General features: G+C 41.2%; 1 protein-coding gene across 1 annotated transcript in view; it reads left to right on the forward strand.

The window, feature by feature from the left end:
• The window catches only part of ZNF225 (zinc finger protein 225), a 28,662-nt gene that overhangs the window by 6,999 nt on the left and 1,800 nt on the right, over positions 1–19,863 (forward strand). Inside the window, exons 2-5 of the mRNA XM_037729186.1 lie at positions 4,909–4,991; positions 7,330–7,456; positions 7,626–7,718; positions 19,095–19,863. The exon at positions 19,095–19,863 is cut by the window's right edge and continues 1,800 nt beyond it. Of these exons, the coding sequence (XP_037585114.1) occupies positions 4,909–4,991; positions 7,330–7,456; positions 7,626–7,718; positions 19,095–19,863 (1,072 nt within the window). The remainder of the gene's footprint in view (positions 1–4,908; positions 4,992–7,329; positions 7,457–7,625; positions 7,719–19,094) is intronic.

The raw sequence follows: 19,863 nt of genomic DNA on the forward strand, positions 1-19,863 counted from the left end.
AAAAAAAAAAAAAAAAAAAAAAAAAAAAAAAAAAAAAAAAAAAAACTACATTTAAATACCATTCCTTACCATTAGATTAGCAAAACTTAACTCCTCGAAGATTGTGTCTTCTCGCTTGTTCCCTTTCCAATTAACACTCCTGTAATCACTGGAGGCGTTTAGACTTCAGGAATTCCTGTCTATTCAATATTTTCTGTCCTGAACCAGCGAGAGAGAAGGACGACTCTCAGAATAACAGTTCACATTCCCCACCAGGAGTTCGTGGCTATGAGATTTGTTCCCCGTGGGCACCCGGAGTGGCAATGCTTCCCCCTGAAGACTGAGAATTTGGGCGTTTTTCCTCCAGGAATCGGAGGAGTGTAATCCATAGCTCGGTGGAGTCGCAAACACTGGCTCCCGGAGGAGGATACAGGCCCAATTCTGGAGAATGGTAGTCCAGATGCTCAGTGGGGTAGTGGTCAGTTTGGCTCCGGCAGGCGAATCTGGGGATTTCTGGGAAATGTAGTCCAGACGCTCAGTGGAGTCGCGGTCAGTTTGGGCACTGACAGGCGGATCCTACGGAATTCTGGGAAATGTAGTCCACGCGCTTGGGGTTGTCACGGTCAGTTTGGCTCGGGAATTCTGGGACGTGGAGTCCAACCACTCCAGTGGAGTTGTGGGCACTTCCGCTCCGGGACTGTGAGGTTGCTGCAGTTTTGTTGCTGGTAGTTTGCATCAGTTCCGCGGGACCCTTCTGAATTTCCTGAACCTACGCTTTGGATCCTCAACGAACTGGTGATCGAATTAGCAAAAAAAAAAAAAAAAAAAAAAACTTCGTGGGAGAGCAGAGGTTTGGCGGGCGAGGGCCGCTGTTTTCGTTCTCGTCAGTGGAGCCTTCTTGGGCTTTGGGCTGTCCTCGCGTCGTCCCCGGGGTGTTTGGGACTTGGTCGGGTCGCGTCTCGCCTGGTTTCAGTGTTTTCGGGGCTCTGAGCTGCCCACTCCGCCTCCTTGCACCCCTCGCGCGTGGCCAGTTCCTCACAGTATAACGTTGGGATGTTACCTAATGTCCTTGGGTCTCCCGTTACTGTTCTTTAAAATGGGCACTTTAGGACCATCCTAATAGAATCGTTTTGGGAACTGGAAGAGGTAACACAAATGAAAGCCTTAAAGCAGCCCCTGCCACTTGGTGACTGGTGGTCTGTTGTTAATTTCCCACGAAGTCTGTCAGGTCCCCGGGTGGGGTCAGAGCACCAGCTGCAGGGGCACCGGCTCTTCTCCCTCCCTGATCCCTGCAGGGGACGTGGAGTCCAACCACTCCAGTGGTTGGGACCTGATGATCCCGGACGCCTTCCGACCTCTTTTTTAGGAAGGCGAGTGTTGCGTCGACTTCCAGAAAGGGAGAGGAGCATTTAACTCTTAGGGGGACGGCGACGCGGTCAGGGTGTTTCACAGCCTTCTCCTTCCCCAGCCCGATCTTTCCAAAAGAGCTGCAGGGAGGGACTTCCTGGCTTCTGAGGGCAAAGCTCTACGTGAGTGGCTTTTGGCTCTTTTCTTTGACAGAGATGCTCACCTCAACCGAGTGTATAGGATGTGTCCCTGGGCATGGGTGTTGATAATAAGTAAGACTGAACTGGTTACTTCATTCTAAGAGCTTTATGCAAAAAAGTACATTACACCACACGTTGGCACTGTGGAAAGGCACTGCTTTTCTCTGTTTTAAAGATGGGAATGAGACACATGGCGCATAAGCACCAGCTACTGAGAGGTGGAGCTGGAGTTGGAATTTAGGCAGCCCGGGTCAGATTATGAGTTGATCATCTCTTGAGTATGTTCCTGTTGAGACATGAGCTGGACTCAGATGGGGAAAGCAAGTTAGGACTTGATTGAAGGGACCCGAAGAGCAAAGCTTATTGGGCTTGGACTTTTCTTTGAGTTTTTAAAAGTTTTGTCAACCATTTTGTCTCACTTATTACAAATTTGTATCGTTGTTATAGATCCATATCGTTGTGGAGCACTCAGAAATTAGAGAACTGCTATGACTAGAAAAAACCATTTTAATTATCGGCGAGTCCAATATTTTGAAATAGCAACTGTTGGGACAGGCGCTCACGCCTGTAATCCCAGCACTTTGGGAGGCCGAAGCGGGTGGATCACGAGGTTAGGAGTTCGAGACCAGCCTGGCCAAGATGGTTAAACCCCGTCTTTACTAAAAACATAAAAATTAGCTGGGTGCGGTGGTGGGCGCTTGCAATCCCAGCTACTCGGGAGGCTGAGGCAGGATAATTGCTTGAACCCGGGAGGCGGAAGTTGAAGTGAGCCGAGATCGTGCCACTGCACTCTAGCCTGGGCAGAAGAGCAAGACTCCGTCTCAAAAAAAAAAAAAAAAAAAAAAAAAAAAAAAAAAAAAAAAAAAAAAGGCCGGGCACAGTGGCTCACACCTGTTATCCCAGCACTTTGGGAGGCCGAGGCGGGCAGATCACCAGGTTAGGATATTGAGACCATCGTGGCTAACACAGTGAAACCCCGTCTGTACTATAAATATAAAAAATTAGCCGGGCATGGTGGCATGCGCCTGTAATCTCAGCTACCCAGGAGCGTGAGGCAGGAGAATCGCTTGAACCCGGGAGGCAGAAGTTGCAGTGAGCAGAGATGGCGCCATTGCACTCCAGCCTAGGCGACAGAGCGAGACTCCATCTCAAAAAAAAAAATAGAAAAAAGTAACCGTTCAGCTTCTAATGCATTTCTTCTTCATCTTCCTTTGTGTATACTTGTATATTTATTTATAAATATTTTAACATTTTAAAATATTTTAAAATGGTTTTTCTTAGGTATTTAACTATGGACATTTCCAAATACCATCAAGAGAGAGAAATAACTAGTGAAACTGCCATATGATGTCACGTTCATCCATTATTATTATTACTATTAATGCTTACTGATATTTTAACACTTTATTTTCATATCATTTGAAACCTATAGAAAAGTGGCAAAAACAGTGTAATATTAGAAGCTTTCATTTACTCTTTACCCAATTTTGCCATTTGGTTTGTTGATGCACATCAGCAAAATACTATCAAGAACATACCTGTAATCAGAGACAACTGACTATAATTTTCTGCGGCAAGGAAGCACACATACCAGGGTAATCATGGGGTGTCTTGGTAAGAGGTGCTTAGGAAGTGCTGGTTATAGGGTGTCACATAAAATACTACATAGCATTAGATATTATATTACATAATACTGTTATCTATATTATATTCCTACTAAAAACTATTACCAATAGCTAATTGTGGCATCTATTAATGCTAGAAAACATATTAGATAACATGTCATCTAATCTACAGTTCCAGATTTAATTTTGTTCTGCTTTTTAATTGAAGCCTTTGTAACTATACCTATCCCCCACCCCATACTCCACCCCTCACCCCATTCAAAGTCCAATCTCATGTATTGCTGTCAGTTGTCATGTTTTTCTAGCCTTCTTTAATCTTGAAAGATAGCATAGTTTTCATCTTTTTTATTCTTGATATTTTATCCTTGTTATTTTTTGAAGAGTATAGATGAAGTTATTTTGGTCAAAGATGTTCATTTGGAGTTTTTCTGATGTATTTCATGTTTAGCTTCAAATTATGCATTTTTTGCGGGAATACCACAGAAGTGGTAAATCTCTTTTCTTTTCTTTTCTTTTTGAGACAGAGTTTCACTCTTGTCGCCCAGGTTGGAGTGCGTGGCACGATCTTGGTTCTCTGCAACCTCCACCCCCTGGATTTAAGCTATTCTCCTGCCATAGCCTCCCAAGTAGCTGGGATTATAGGTGCCTGTCGCCATGCCCAGCTAATTTTTGTATTTTTAGTAGAGATGGGGTTTCACCATGTTGGCCACGCTGGTCTCAAACTCCTAACCTCAGGTGATCCACCTGCACTGGCCTCCCAAAGTGCTGGGATTACGGACATGAGCCACCTCGGCCAGCCCACAGGGGTAAATTTCTTACTGCAACATAACAGGGGCCGTATGTCAGTTTGTCACTTCATTGGTGATCTTAACTTTGTTCACTTGGCCAAAGTCAAGTTTGTCAGATTTCTGCACTGTAAACTTATTTTGAATTTTTTTTTTTTTTTTACCCCAGGAACACAGATTCAAGTTGCTCTCAAGATACACTTCCTAATCCTTTAGTTAAATACATTTTTTTATGGAGAAATACGTTTATTAGTGGGCATTCTACTATAAAGGTGAGCTTCCCCTCCTCTTTCATTTGCTTATTCATTCATTCATTCAACTATAAATATTCTATCAGTGTAGATCCAGAATACAGTCTTATTAAGTTAAACGGCATGTGGATTAACAATTACCAATACTTTGTCCAACTTTATTGAGTTGTATTCTGTGTATCATAGAATCTACCCATTTCGTGTGTACACTTCAATGATTTTTAGGAACTTTGAGGAATGGAATAAACATCACCATAATTCAGTTTAAATCATTTTCATTCCTTGTTAAGTCTCCTTGTACCCAATCATAGTTAATCCTCTTTCTCACCTCAAATATGCAGAGACCACCTACCTACTTTCTTATTATGTACACTTGCCTACTCTGGAATGTCATAGAAATAGGATCATGCAATATGTGGGCCTTCTTATGTAACTGGCTTCTTCCACGTAGCATCATGTTTCCAAAGTTCATACGTGTTGTAGCATGAGTCGGTACTTCATCCTTTTTAATTTCCGAATAAGATTCCATTCTATGGATGGGCCACAATTTGTCTATCCATGTATGCAAAGGAGGGCATTTGTTTGTGTACAGTTTTGGGCTACTATGAATAATGCTGTTGTGAATATTCATGTGTTAATTTACGATACGCATTTGTGTTGGCGACGGCATCACTGGCCACACTTTCATGTCTCTTTTTCTGCTTTCCCTGGTACTTTTGAGGCAGGATTCTTCTTTCCCTCAGACTGCATCACTCAGGACTCTGCGTATTCCCTGATACAGGAAGAAAAATGACCACGTTGAAGGTGAGTAGAGTTTGCCTCTCTTGCTGTTAAAATTTCTTTTTTCTTTTGAGACGTAGTCTTGCTTTGTTGCTGAGGTTGGAATGCAGTGGCCTGATTTCAGCTCACTACAACCTCTGCCTCCCGGGTTCAAGTGATTGTCCTGCCTCAGCCTCCCAGGTAGCTGGGACTACAGGCACACACCACCACACCTGGCTAATTTTTGTATTTTTAGTAGAGACGGGGTTTCACCATTTGGCCAGGTTGGTCTCAAATGTCTGCTCTCAGGTGATCTGCCCACCTCAGCCTCCCAAAGTGCTGGGATTACAGGTGTGAGCCACCGCACCCGGCTGTATTTAATCTCACTACTCATATTCTCACATGTTTTTTTCAGTCTTGGGAAGACTTAGGGAGAACAACAGAGATATGGCATGGGAGAAACAGAATCTAGGTCTTCCTCTGTGAACACCTCCAATAATCATTGTGTGAAAAAGCAGTTTAAGTAGTTACAGCCTGTTGTGTTGTGCCAACCCGAGAGCCAGAGTCCACAGGTGGCACTGCTCCTTTCAGGCCCTATTTTGGGGTGACCTTCTTTCTTCCTGAATTGACACCTACTCAGTTGCACCCAGTGCTCCAGGCACCCAAGGACAGGGATAACCATAGTCATTATAGAAAGTCTTTACATTCAGTATGGTGAAGGATACCTCGCACGATGTTACCAGAAAACGTAACAGCCTAGAGTGAAAATATTCACTACATGTATATCTGAAAAAGACAAAATCCAAAATAAGAATCTTACGTACAGAATAGAAAAAAAAAATCCAAAGGAATATGAATAAAGGTCATTAAGGCAAGTTTAAAGGAGAAATTGAGTTGGCCAATAAATGTTTGAAAAGGTGATGGTATTATTTATAATCAAATAAGTGAGACTGTTAAATTTTTCCTAATATGATTACCAAAATCATGGGAAAATTGATAACCTGCTCTTGGTTATGGTAAGACAAATCAGTATACATGTAGCCCCTTGAAAGTTTAGAGTTTGGTAAAAAATTGACATCTGATGTTATATGATCACAATTTTAAACATGCCTATTTATTGACATTTTGATTTTCATTTAAGATTATTTTAAATAATCAAACAGGAGTAAAATCTACCTAAAATGTTTTTTTTTTTCAGGATTGGTATTAATGAGCATATGTAAAATTAAAGATTATTTAGAGTAGATAAAAATAGATTATCAATTCTTTGGAATACTATGCAGATATGAAATGAGATAAAATAGATGGCAACAATGATGATAATAATTTTTTAAAACTAATGCTTATTAGGTATTTAGTCTGTACTGATCAACTTTTCCAGTGCTCCATATATTTCCTTGTTTAATAATTGAAAAAACTATAATATGAGAATTATTAAAGAGAGAGGGAGTAAATAGGTGAACTTGTTCAAGGTCATGTGACCAGGAAGGTACAGAGCCTTGGGATGTGCTCTTAGGCACACTGGCTGCAGATCATGACATTCAATGCTTCAATTAATGTATATAGTTTATGCCTTGAGAGTACAGAAGATGTACTGCATAGCTGTTCCACACAGGTTACCACACGCTTGTTAGTTTGGTGGCAGATATTAAAGAAAAATGATAACATTCAGGGTTCAAGTATGAGAGAGAACAATGGGAATTATCAAACAAGACTGGGACTGAATTGCTAAATGTTGCTAGGACAATTGGCAAGATTCATTGAAACCTGTATACGTGTAGCCCAAGATGCTGCATTTAGAGTCCTAAAGGGTTACTTAAAAGGACAGTAAGTGCACAAAGTAAACGTATAGGAGGTATTTTCCATCATTGCACTTCTGGTGGAGCTCAGGAAAATCAGTCATTGTCAGGATACAGACAGAATGAGTAGGAAATCTATAAGTTGGCCAGGCAGGGTGACTCATGCCTATAATCCCAGCACTTTGGGAGGCTAAGGCAGGCAGATCACCTGAGGTCAGAAGTTCAAGACCAGCCTGGCCAATGTGGTGAAATCCCATCTCTACTACAAATATAAAAATTAACCAGACATAGTAGTGGGCACCTATAATCCCAGCTACCTGGGAAGCTGAGGCGGGAGGATCACTTGAACCCTAGAGGTGGAAGTTGCAATGAGCCAAGATCATGCCACTGCACTCCAGCTGGGCAACGGAGCAGGACTCTGTCTCAAAAAAAAAAAAAAAGAAAAAAAAGGAAATCTGCACGTTGACGTATGTCTCTTAAGATTCAAAACAGCTTCTTGTCCTTCCCCTCTGTCTGCTCAGTGCCACCCCTCTCTCAGTAATCATTGGCCATGAGTTTGAAGTTGCATATGTTTGATGCTATAGGAGGCAGTGACCTTCAAGGACGTGGCTGTGGTCTTCACCGAGGAGGAGCTGGGACTGCTGGACCCTGCCCAGAGGAAGCTGTATCGAGATGTGATGCTGGAGAATTTCAGGAACGTGCTCTTAGTGGGTGAGGACAGGCAACCTTTGTAAGGGAATGTCAGGCCCAGGAGTGGTTTTGTATCCTAGAGTGTTCAAATTTGAGTATGCATTGGGAACCTAAGTTTCTAGTAAGTTTTACTTAGATTTTTTTCCCTAGGATATGTTGGCCTTAAGCATATGACTTTGCATGTTCACAGGGTATCAACTACTCCACAGAGATACTTTCCACTTCCCCAGGGAAGAAAAATTCTGGATGGTGGAGACAGCAACCCAAAGAGAAGGGAATTTAGGTAAGAAGCAAGCAACTGTGTGTCCTTGTACGTGACTCTCCTGTCTGTTTTGCCTCTGTCTGTTGCCCAACTCTGTTGCCCTGGTCTAAATGGCCAAACCTTCTTCCTGGATTTTTACAGCTGACTTTTGGCTTGTTGCCCTGCTCCCACTTTTCCCATCCTGACATCTGTTTTCCTCATGGCAGCCAAAGTGATCCTTAGGAAAACTAAGTCAGATTGCCATTCCTTGGCTCTAAAGCCTTTCTGGCTTCTTATGTTTACTTAAGTTACAAGTGTTTTAAGTGCCTTTTAGAGACCATGTGATCCGTTCTTCGTCCCCCACCGCCTCTCTGACGACATTTCCTGTCCTCTCCTTCTTGCCCTGTCTTTCCAGTCACATTGTCCTCCCTGCCGTTTCTCTGACCTGCCAAGGACACTGTATTGCCTGTTGTAGTAACCAATGACCACACATTTAGTGGACTAAACAACAAACACTATCTTTCTGTTCTTTAGTCCTGAAGTCTGACACATCTCACTGGGCAATTATCAAGGTGTCTGTAGGGCTTTGTTTCTTTCCGGATGCTCTTAGGGGGAGACCTTGATTTTGCTTTATCAGTCTCTAGGCACTGTCCACACTCCTTGGCTCTTGTTTTCCTTCCTCCACCTTTTAAGGCGGTTAGTTTGCATTTCTGACCCTTCTTCCATAGTCAGGCTCACTCTGCCACTCTTCTTATGCCTCCGTTCCTGCCTTTCAGGTTCCTTGTGATTGTACTGGTTACCTCTGGGTGATCCACAATGACCTTCTCACTTTCTGGTTAGCTGATTAGTGGCCTTAATTGCATCCGCAATGCCTGTCCCCCTTGCTGTATAATATAACATGTTCATAGGTCTTGGGGACTGGATGTGGGCATTTTTTATGAATCATTGTTCTGTCTACTACTGAAGCTTTTGCCTCAGAGCCCTTACTTGCTCGTCTCTCTGATCAGGATACTTTTTTTTTGGAGACAGAGTTTTGCTCTTCTCACCCAGGCGGAAATGCAATGGCGCAATCTCCACTCACTGCAACCTCCACCTGCCGGGTTCAAGCAATTCTTCTGCTTCAGCCTCCCAAAGTAGCTGGGATTACAGGTGCACGCCCCATCACGCCAAGCTATTTTTTTTTTTTTTTTTGTATTTTTAGTAGAGACAGAGTTTCACCATGTTGACCAGGCTGGTCTTGAACTCCTGACCTCAGGTGTCCACCTGCCTCAGCCTCCCAAAGTGCTGGGATTACAAGCGTGAGCCACCTTGCCCGGCCCAGAATACTCTTTCACCTCAAAGCTTTCTGGCCATCTTTCTCATATAATGACTTTTTTCCTCTGGATAGACACCCAGTAGTGGGATTGCTGGATCAAATGGTAGTTATATTTTTAGTTCTTTAAGGAATTTCCACATTGTTTCCCATATTGGCCGTACTAGTTTACATTCCCACCAGCAGTGTCGAAGTGTTCCCTGATCACTACAACCACATAAACATCTACTGTTTTTTGCGTTTTTGATTATGGTCATTCTTGTAGGAGTAAGGTGGTATCACATTGTGGTTTTGATTTGCATTTCCCTGATCATTAGTGATTTTGAGCTTTTTGTTTATGTGTCTGTTGGCCATCTGTCTATCTTCTTTTGAGAATTCTCTATTCATGTTCTTGGCCCACTTTTTGATGGGGTTCTTTGTTTTTTTCTTACTGATTTATTTGAGTTCATTGTAGATTCTAGACATTAGTCGTTTGTCAGATGTACAGATTGTGAAAATTTTCTCCCACTCTGTGGGTTGTCTGTTTACTCTCCTGATTGTCCTTTTGCCATGCAAAAGCTTTTTAGTTTAATTAGGTCCCAACTCTTTATCTTTGTTTTTATTGCATTTGCTTTTGGGTTCTTGATTATAAAATCCTTGCCTAAGCCAATGTCTAGAAGGATTTTTCCAATGTTAGCTTCTAGAATTTTTATAGTTTCAGGTCTTAGAGTCCTTAATCCATCTTGAGTTGATTTTTGCATTAGGTGAGAGATGAAGATCCGTTTCATTTTCCTACATGTGGCTAGCCAATTATCCCAGCACCATTTGTTGAAAAGGGTGTCCTTTCCCCACTTTATGTTTTTGTTTGCTTTGTCCAAGATCAGTTGGTTTTAAGTATTTGGGATCATTTCTGGGTTCTCTATTCTGTTCCATTGATCTGTGTGCCTATTTTTATACTAGTACCATGCTGTTTTGGTGACTATGGTCTTATAGCATAGTTTGAAATCAGGTAGTGTGATGTCTCCAAATTTGTTTTTGTTTTTGCTTAGTCTTGCTTTGGTTATGCGGGCTTTTTTTTGGTTCCATATGAATTTTAGAATTGTTTTTTTTTCTAATTCCATGAAGAATGATGGTGATATTTTGATAGGGATTGCATTGAATTTGTTTTTGGCAGTATGGTCATTTTCACAATATTGATTCTACCCATCCAGGAGCATAGGATGTGTTTCCATTTGTTTGTCTCTGTGATTTCTTTCAGTAGTGTTTTGTAGTTTTCCTTGTAGAGGTCTTTGACTCTTTGGTTAGGTGTATTCCTAAGTTTTTGTTGTTGTTGCTGTTGTTGTTGTTTTTTGCAGCTGTTATATTAGGGGTTGAGTTCTTGATTTGATTCTCTGCTTGGTTGCTGGTGGTGTATAGAAGAGCTACTGATTTGTGTACATTAATCTTGTATCCAGAAACTTTGCTGAATTCTTTTATTAATTCTAGGAGCTTTCTGGAGGAGTCGTTAGGGTTTTCAAGGTAGACAATCATATCATCAGCAACCAGTGACAGTTTAACTTCTTCTTTACTGATTTGAATACCCTTTCTTTCTTTCTTTCTTTCTTTTTTCTTTAGATGGAGTCTTGCTCTGGTTGCCTAGGCTGGAGTGCAGTGGTACAATTTCTACTCACTACAACCCCTGCCTTCTGGGTTCAAGCGATTCTCCTGCCTCAGCCTCCAAGAGCTGGGATTATAGGCATCCTCTACCACACCCAGATAATTTTTGTATTTTTAGTAGAGACGGGGTTTTACTATGTTGGACAGGCTGGCCTTAAACTCCTGACCTCAGGTGATCCACCTGTGTGGGCCTCCCAAAGTGTTGGGATTACAGGCATGAGCCACCGTGCCCGGCCAAAGTGGATGCCCTTTATTTCTTTCTCTTGTCTGATTGCTTTGGCTAGGACTTCCAGGACTATGTTGAGGAGTGGTAAGAGTGGGCATCCTTGTCTTCTACTTCTCAGAGGCAATGATTTCAACTTTTCCCCATTCAGTATTATGTTTGCTATGGGTTTGTTATAGATGGCTTTTATTGCATTGAGGCATGTCCCTTGTATGCTGATTTTCCTGAGAGTGTTAATCATAAAGGATGCTGGATTTTGTTGAATGCTTTTTCTGCATCTATTGAGATGATTGTTTGATTTTTTAAAAAAATTCTGTTTATGTGGTGTATCACATTTATTGACGTGGGTATGTTAAACCATCCCTGCATCCCTGGCATGAAACCTACCTGATCATGATGGATTAACTTTTTGATATGTTGTTGGATTAGGTTAGGTAGTATTTTGTTAAGGATTTTAGCATCTATGATCATCAAGGTTATTGGTCTTTAGTTTTCTTTTTTGGTTATGTCCTTTCCTGGTTTTGGTATAAGGGTGATGCTGGCTTCATAGAATGAATTAGGAAGGGTTCCTTCTTTCTCTATCTTGCGAAATAGTGTCATATCTGGTAGAATTCTGCTGTGAATCTGTCTGGTCCTGGACTTTTTTTGTATGTAATTTTTAAATTACCATTTCAATCTCGCTGCTTGTTATTGGTCTGTTCAGAGTATCTAATTCTTCCTGATTTAAGCTAGGAGCGTTGCATTTTTCCAGGAATTTATCCACCTCTTCCAGGTTCTCTAGTTTATGTGTGTAAAGGTGTTTATAGTAGCCTTGAGTGATCTTTTGTATTTCAGTGGTATCAATTGTAATATTTGCTGTTTCATTTCTTAGTGAGGTTATTTCGATTTTCTTGCTTCTTTTCTTGGTTAATCTTGCTAATGGCCTATCAATTTTATATATCTTTTCAAATAACCAGCTTTTTGTTTCATTTATCTTTTTTATTTTTTATTTTTTTTGTTGTTGTTGTTTCATTTCATTTAGTCCTGCTCTGATCTTGGTTCTTTCCTTTCTTCCCTGGGTTTGGGTTTGGTTTGTTCTTGTTTCTCTAGTTCTTGAGATGTGATCTTAGAATGGAAGTGTGTGCTCTTTCAGTCTTTTTGATGTAGGCATTTAGGGCTATGAACTTTCCTCTCACACCACCTTAGCTGTATCCCAGAGGTTTTGATAGGTTGTGTCATTATTGTTGTTCAGTTTGAATAATTTTTTAATTTTCATCTTAATTTCATTTTTAATCCAATGCTCATTCAGGAACAGGTTATTTAATTTCCATGTATGTGCAGGGTTTTGAAGGTTCCTTTTGGAATTGATTTCCAGTTTTATTCCACTGTGGTCTGATAGAGTGCTTGATATAATTTCAATTTTCTTAAATTAATTGAGGCTCATTTTATGGCCTATCATATGGTCTATCTTGGAGAAAGTTCCATGTGCTATTGAATAGAACGTGTATTCTGTGGTTGTTGGATGAAATGTTCTGTATATATTTGTTAGGTTCATTTGTTTTAAGAATATGGTTTAAATCCCTTGTTTCTTTCTTTTTTTATTATTGCATTTTAGGTTTTGGGGTACATGTGAAGAACATGCAAGATTGTTGCATAGGTACACACGTGACAGTGTGATTTGCTGCCTTCCTCCCCATGACCTGTATCTGGCATTTCTCCCCTAAATTCCTTGTTTCTTTATTGACTTTCTGTCTTGATGACCTGTCTAGTGCTATCAGTGGAGTATTGAAGTCCCCTACTATTATTGTGTTACTGTCTACCACATTTCTTAGGTCTGTTAATAATTGTTTTATAAATTTGGGAGCTCCAGTGTTAGGTGCATGTATGCTTAGGATTGTGATGTTTTCCAGTTGGACAAGCCCTTTTACCATTATATAATGTCCCTCTTTGTCTCTTTTAACTGCTGTTGCTTTAAATTTTGTTTTGTCTGACATAAGAATAGCTACCCCTGCTTGCTTTTGGTGTCCATTTGCATGAAATGCCTTTTCCACCCTTTTACTTTAAGTTTATATGAGTCCTATGTGTTAGGTGAGTCTCCCAAAGGCAGCAGATGGTTGGTTGGTGAGCTCTTATCCATTCTGCGGTTCTGTATCTTTTAAGTGGAGCATTTAGACCATTTACATTCAATGTTAGTATTGAGATGTGAGGTACGGTTGCATTCATTCTGTTATTTGTTGCCTATGTACTTTGGTGTTTTTGTTTTTGCTTTTTAATATGTATTTTTGTTTTATAGGTCCTGTGTGATTTATGCTTTAAAGAAGTTCTGTTTTGATATGTTTCCAGGATTTGTTTCAAGATTTAGAGCTACTTTTAGCCGTTTCGGTAGTGGTGGCTTGGTAGTAGCAAATCTCTCAGCATTCGTCTGAAAAAGACAATCTTTCCTTCATATATGATGCTTAGTTTCACTGGATACAAAATTCCTGCCTGATAATTGTTTTGTTTGAGAAGGCTAATGTTAGGGCCCTAATCCTTTCTAGTGTGTGCGGTTTCTATTGAGAAATCTGCTGTTAACCTGATAGATTTTCCTTTATAGGTTACTTGGTGCTTCTGTCTCACAGCTCTTAAGATTCTTCCCTTTGTCTTAACTTTGGATAACTTGATGACAATGTGTGTAGGCAACGATCTTTTTGCAATGAATTTCCCAGGTGTTCTTGGTGCTTCTTATATTTGGATGTCTAGGTCTCTAGCAAGGCTGGGAAAGTTTTCCTTGATTATTTCCCCAAATATGTTTTCCAAGCTTTTAGAATTCTCTTCTTCCTCAGGAACACTAATTATTCTTATGTTTAGTCATTTAACATAATCCCAGACTCCTTGGAGGCTTTGTTCATATTTTCCTATTATTTTTTCTTTGTCTTTGTTGGATTGGGTTAAAGAACTTGTCTTCAAGCCTTGAATTTCTTTCTTCTACTTGTTCAATTCTATTGCTGAGACTTTCTAGAGCATTTTGCATTTCTATAGTTGTGTACAGTGTTTTCTGAATTTTTTTTATTGTTTTTTCTCTAGGCTATCTATTTTCTTGAATATTTCTCCCTTCACTTATTTTATCCTTGTTTTTTGGATTTTCTTGCACTAGGCTTCATCTTTCTTTGATGCCTCCCTGATTATCTTAATAACTAACCTGCATTTTTGTTCAGGTAAATCAGGGATTTCTTCTTGGTTTGGGTCCATTGCTGGCAAACTAGTGTGATTTTTTGGTGGATATTAAATTGCCTTGTTTTGTCATATTACCAGAGTTGGTTTTCTGTTTCCTTCTCATTTGAGTAGGCTCTGTTAGAGAAAAGGTCTAGGGCTGAAGGCTGTTGTTAAGATTCTTCTGTTCCACATGATGTTTCCTTGATGTAGTACTCTCCCCCTTTTCCTATGGATGTATTGTCCAAACTGCAGTGATTGTTGTCTCTATTCTGGGTCTAGCCACCCAGCAAGTCCACCTGGGTCTGGGCTGGTACTGGGGGCTGTCTGCATAGAGTCCTGTGATGTGAACTGTCTGTGGGTCTCTCAGCCATAGATACCAGTGCCTGTTCCAGTGGAGGTGGCCAGGTAAGGAGGGTGGTATGCAATGGACTTGGTGAGGTTTCTTAGCTTTGGTGGTTTAATGCTCTATTTTTCTGCTGGTTGGCTTCCTGCCAGAAGGTGTCACTTTCCAGAGAGCATCAGCTATGGTAGTATGGAGAGCATCAGCAGTGGGTGAGGCCCTAGAACTCCCAAGATTATATGCCCTTTGTCTTCAGCTACCAGGGTGGATATGGAAGGACCATTAGGTTGGGGAAGGGCTAGGCATGTCTGAGCTCAAACTCTCCTTGGGTGGGTCTTGCTGCGGCTGCTGCTGGGGATGGAGGTGAGGTTCCCAGGTCACTGGAGTTGTGTCACTAGGAGGATTATGGCTGCTTCTGCTGAGTCATGCAGGTTGTCAGGGAAGTAGGGGAAAGCTGGCAGTCACAGGCCTCACCCAGCTCCCTTGCAAACCAAAGGGCTGCTCTGACTCCCACCATGCTCCCACCAATAGCCTCGAGTCTGTTTCCAGGCAGTGGGCAAGCTGGGCTTGAGAACTTGCCCCAGGCTACTCACCTCTCAGCTAAAAAAAAAAAAAAAAAAAAGGGCTTGGTTCTTCCCCTGCCTATGGAGTCTGCATACTGGATTCTGGCAGGAGGCTTCTTGCCCCATTCAGTTATTACAAAGTTCAGCTGGATACTTCTTTCTCCCTGTGGAATTCCCCATGCCCTGCTCCTCTGGCCACCCTCCTGATATATCCCTGTGGTGCCAGGCAAGAATGGCCTGCTTTGGCAACCAACGAGGTCCCAAGGCCTTTCTCCTGCTTCATCTACCCCTGTATCTTGTTCAGCTCTCTAAATTGACTAAACTCCAGCTAAGGTCAGAAACTTCTGCCACAAAAAAACCTTCAGTTTCTCCAGTGAAGTTATGTGTTCAGGACAAGAGGCTCTTTCTCACTTCCACAATTGGGACATCCACAGTATTTGGGGTGTCTCCAGGGTCCTGCAGGAACAGTCTGCTTCCTTCAGAGGGTCTGTGTGACCTCTCAGGATTGCTGGTTTGTTCTTGCAGTCAATCTAGAGGTCAAATTCACAAGGGGAACCTCTGTACGCTGTTCTGTCCATCTGAGTTGGTACTGCAGTCTAGTCCTGCCTTTCGTCTGCCATGATAATCTTGTCTTGGAGCTTTTTGTAGGGAGCATATTCATCTGTGGAAAGAAACCTTTTCTTTTCTTTTTCTTTTGAGACAGAGTCGTGCTCTGTCACACAGGCTAGAGTGCAGTGGCACCATCTCGGCTCATTGCAGCCTCTGTGTCCCAGATTCAAGTGATTCTCCTGCCTTAGCCTCCTGAGTAGCTAGAATTACAGGTGTGTGCCGCCATGCCTAGCTAATTTTTTTGTTTAGTAGAGACAGAGTTTCACCATGTTGGCCAGGTTGGTCTCAAATTCCTGACCTCAGGCTATCCGTCTGCCTCAGCCTCCCAAAGTGTTGGGATTATAGGCATGAGCCACCATGCCTGGCCGAAAAAAACCTTTTTGAATGAGGATTCTGATGTCTACTTCTGAAACAGCTCTTCTACACAAGGGGAAAAAATTTCAATTTCCTGATGTCTCAGATACTAACCAGCTTTCCAGCTACCTTTCCTTTGAGAGATTTACTCATCTGCAGCCTATTTACCTCTTCCAGTCTCTACTTGCACATCACCACCTCAGGTTTCCCTGTCCTTCTCCTAGAGGGGGAAGAATGAGGATAAGGGTGACATAAGTCACACACCCAAGTGTTGCCTATATTTCTAGTCATCTTTGTTTGGTAATGTGATATATATTTCTGCATCTTTATTTTTTACAAATGTAATTGTTAAACATGTTAAAGAATATAGATTTCATACAATTTTCCTTTTCTTTGTATAGAGACATAGTGCTGTACTTTGTACTGGTGAACTTTATATCCTGGAAAGAATCAGGAAACTGCCCTCTCAAAATATAAACATCCTGAAAGAGACTACCTCTTCTTCTCAAAAATCTCTTATTTATCAGGGATTTGCTTATTTATTTATTAGTATATCCATGTACTAATGTGCACCACTAGGTATATACTAACTTACTAATGTTTCCTAAGATTCAGCCATTGAAAATTAACTTTCCATTTGATTGATTTAGTTAATTCAGAGTGTGGTAATATCTTGACCAAGATTTTCCATATTTTATGAGCATAAGCCATAGTAAGAAATACATCTTTCACCATAACCAGGATGAAAATTATTTGTGCATGTAGATGTGTACGAGTACCTTTAGCAGGCATTTCATATAATGCCACCTTGCCTGTTTGTCACAATGTTGTGATAATTTCTATTCTGGTCTTTCAAAATGCTTTTTAGAAGGTTTCGGATTTATTTTAAAGTTCACTAAAAGTCTGTAGCGTTTACTTTGAAAATGGGTCTAGGCCAGGAGCAGTGGCTCACGCCTGTAATCCTAGCACTTTGGGAGGCTGAGACAGGTGGATCACGAAGTCAGTAGATCAAGACCATCCTGGGTAACACAGTGAAACCACATCTCTACTGAAAATACAAAAAGTTAACCAGGTATGGTGGCACACACCTGTAGTCCCAGCTACTTGGGAGGCTGAGGTGTGAGAATCACTTGAACCAGGGAGGCGGAGGTTGCACTGAGTCAAGATCGCACCACTGTACTCCAGCCTGGGTGACAGAGCTGGACTCTGTCTAAAAAAAAAGCAGAAAGAAAGAAAGAAAATGGACATGGAGGTCTATTTCTTTACAGAATCTTTTTCTGCCATCTGTTTTCTTTCTTTATTTCTTTTTTCTTTTTTGAGATGGAGTCTCACACTTGTTGCCTAGGCTGGATTGCAATGGCATGATCTTGGTTCACCACAACATCCACCTCCTGAATTCAAGCGATTCTCCTGCCTCAGCCTCCTGAGTAGCTGGGATTACAGGCCACCATGCCCAGCTAATTTTGTATTTTTAGTAGGGATGGGGTTTCTCCATGTTAGTCAGGCTGGTCTCAAACTCCCAACCTCAGGTGATCTGCCTGCCTCAGCCTCCCAAAGTGCTAGTATTACAGGTGTGAGCCACTGCATCCGGCTCTGCCATCTGTTTTCAGTGAGACAGTCCAATAACTTCACATGGAACCAACCAGGACATGACCCATTAGGTGTTCTTTTCATTCCAGGTGATCTTACCACTTTCATTGTCTCATCAGGAGCATCTCCCTTTGTGTATTTCTGTTGGGTCCAGTCTTTCAGATTCCCATAAAAACTGAAGGTTTCTGATCCTTTTCTATTTCAGATAACCAAGATATTGTTCATATCAGCCCAGCAAAATTAGATGAACTATACATGTTCTGCAAAAATTCTTGTGCAGGAATACTCTGAATATGTAGACATAAATACTCCTAGGTGTTTGATATTCAGTATTGTGAAGAGCTTAACCAACTACAAAGTTAAAAGTGACAGCTCACAGAAGACTGCTGCTGTCACTTCATGCCAATGACAAATTCAGTGGTTTCCTCAAATTCCCTTCATGTTCCATATTCTTAAAGCTATGGATTTTTAGAGGGGAAAGATGCATATTACAATTAGGAGAAAAATCAAATAAGACAGAGTCCAGGGAAGTATCAAACAAGAACTTTTTATTGTACTCTCCCCACGGAAACAAGATGCATTATATCCCCAAGATTAAGGTGTGAGGTTAGACAGGAGGAAAGCCTATCAGGGAAGCTTTCCTGATTGTTGTCCATTAATTACATAGCCATTATTGGTTGATTGCTTTCCCATATAAGTAGTCTCAGTCTCCTGACTGACTGATTCCACGTGACCTAAAGCCTCACCATAAATCACATTGTTGGTCTTTCTCACATAGTGAGCACCACATCCTCCTCATAGGTGGGGCCATCCATAATTCTAAATCATATTATTACACTGTCTAGAGTGACCAACTAGACCTACTACCTTCAGGCAAACAAAAATACTCTCCTCAGGCATAACATTTTAAGAACCTAGAGATTGCCTCCCAGATGCTGAGGACATCACCCAGGCTTCTTTGTGAATTAGGATAATTTCTTTATTTCATAAGGATATATGATACAAACTAAAACATACAAAGGTTTGATGATGTTATAGCTTCTCCTTAAAGTTCACATTTGATTCATATTTCACTGTGTATATAATTTATTAGTTATATAATTTACCATGCAAGGTTTTATTTCTGCCAAGTATTTCACATATGACACTTGGTGTGGTTCTGAATTGGTCTCATGCAAACCAGAGTCCATAGTGTATTTGGAAAACACATTGGCTGGGCACAGTGGCTCAAGCCTATAATCCCAGCACTTTGGGAGGTCAAGATGGGAGTATCACTTGTGGCCAGGGGTTCAAGACCAGCTTGGGCAACTTAGCAAGATCCCATCTCTACAAAAACTGTAAAAATTAGCTAGTCATGGTAGCATGTGCCTGTAGTCCTAGCTACTCAGGAGGCTGAGGTGGGCGGATCACTTAAGCACAGGAGGTCAATGCTACAGTGAGTCATGATCATGTCCCTGTACTCCAGCCTGGGTGACAGAGGGAGACACTCTCTTTAAAAAAAATACAATCTGAACATTCCCTGTATTTATTAAAATTTCAGGCCATGTCCTAAGTGTGAAATCTTGATAACACTGAATAAAGGCTTTACTTACCCATATCTCTTAATTATGTGTTGTTATAGGAGGCAAGATCCAAACTGAGATGGAAACTGTTCCAGAACAAGGAACACATGAAGGGCTGTTGAGCCATCAAACCTGGGAACAAATTTCAAGTGACTTAACCAGGTTTCAAGACTCCACGGTAAACAGCTCTCAGTTCCCCAAACAAGATGATATGCCCTGCCAGGTTAATGCCAGACTATCTATAATTCACAAAGGACAGAAACCTTCTGAGGGTGGGAAGCGTAAAAAATCCCTTAGTGATGTCTCCATCCTTGATCTTCATCAACGATTGCAGTCAAGAGAGAAGTCTCATACATGTGATGAATGTGGAAAGAGTTTCTGTTATAGCTCAGCTCTTCATATCCATCAGAGAGTTCACATGGGGGAGAAACTCTTTAATTGTGATGTGTGTGGTAAGGAATTCAATCAGAGCTCACATCTGCAAATTCATCAGAGAATTCATACTGGAGAGAAACCATTCAGATGTGAGCAGTGTGGGAAAGGCTTCAGCCGTAGATCAGGACTTTATGTTCATCGTAAATTACACACAGGAGAGAAACCTCATATTTGTGAGGAATGTGGGAAGGCCTTCATTCATGATTCCCAGCTTCAGGAACATCAAAGAATCCATACTGGGGAGAAACCATTCAAATGTGATATATGTTGTAAGAGCTTCCGTAGTAGAGCAAATCTTAATAGGCATTCCATTGTTCACATGCGAGAGAAACCATTCAGATGTGATACATGTGGTAAGAGCTTTGGTTTGAAATCATCACTTAATAGTCATCA

Source organism: Cebus imitator, unplaced genomic scaffold, assembly GCF_001604975.1.
Source record: "Cebus imitator isolate Cc_AM_T3 unplaced genomic scaffold, Cebus_imitator-1.0 Scaffold296, whole genome shotgun sequence".
Taxonomy (NCBI): domain Eukaryota; kingdom Metazoa; phylum Chordata; class Mammalia; order Primates; family Cebidae; genus Cebus; species Cebus imitator.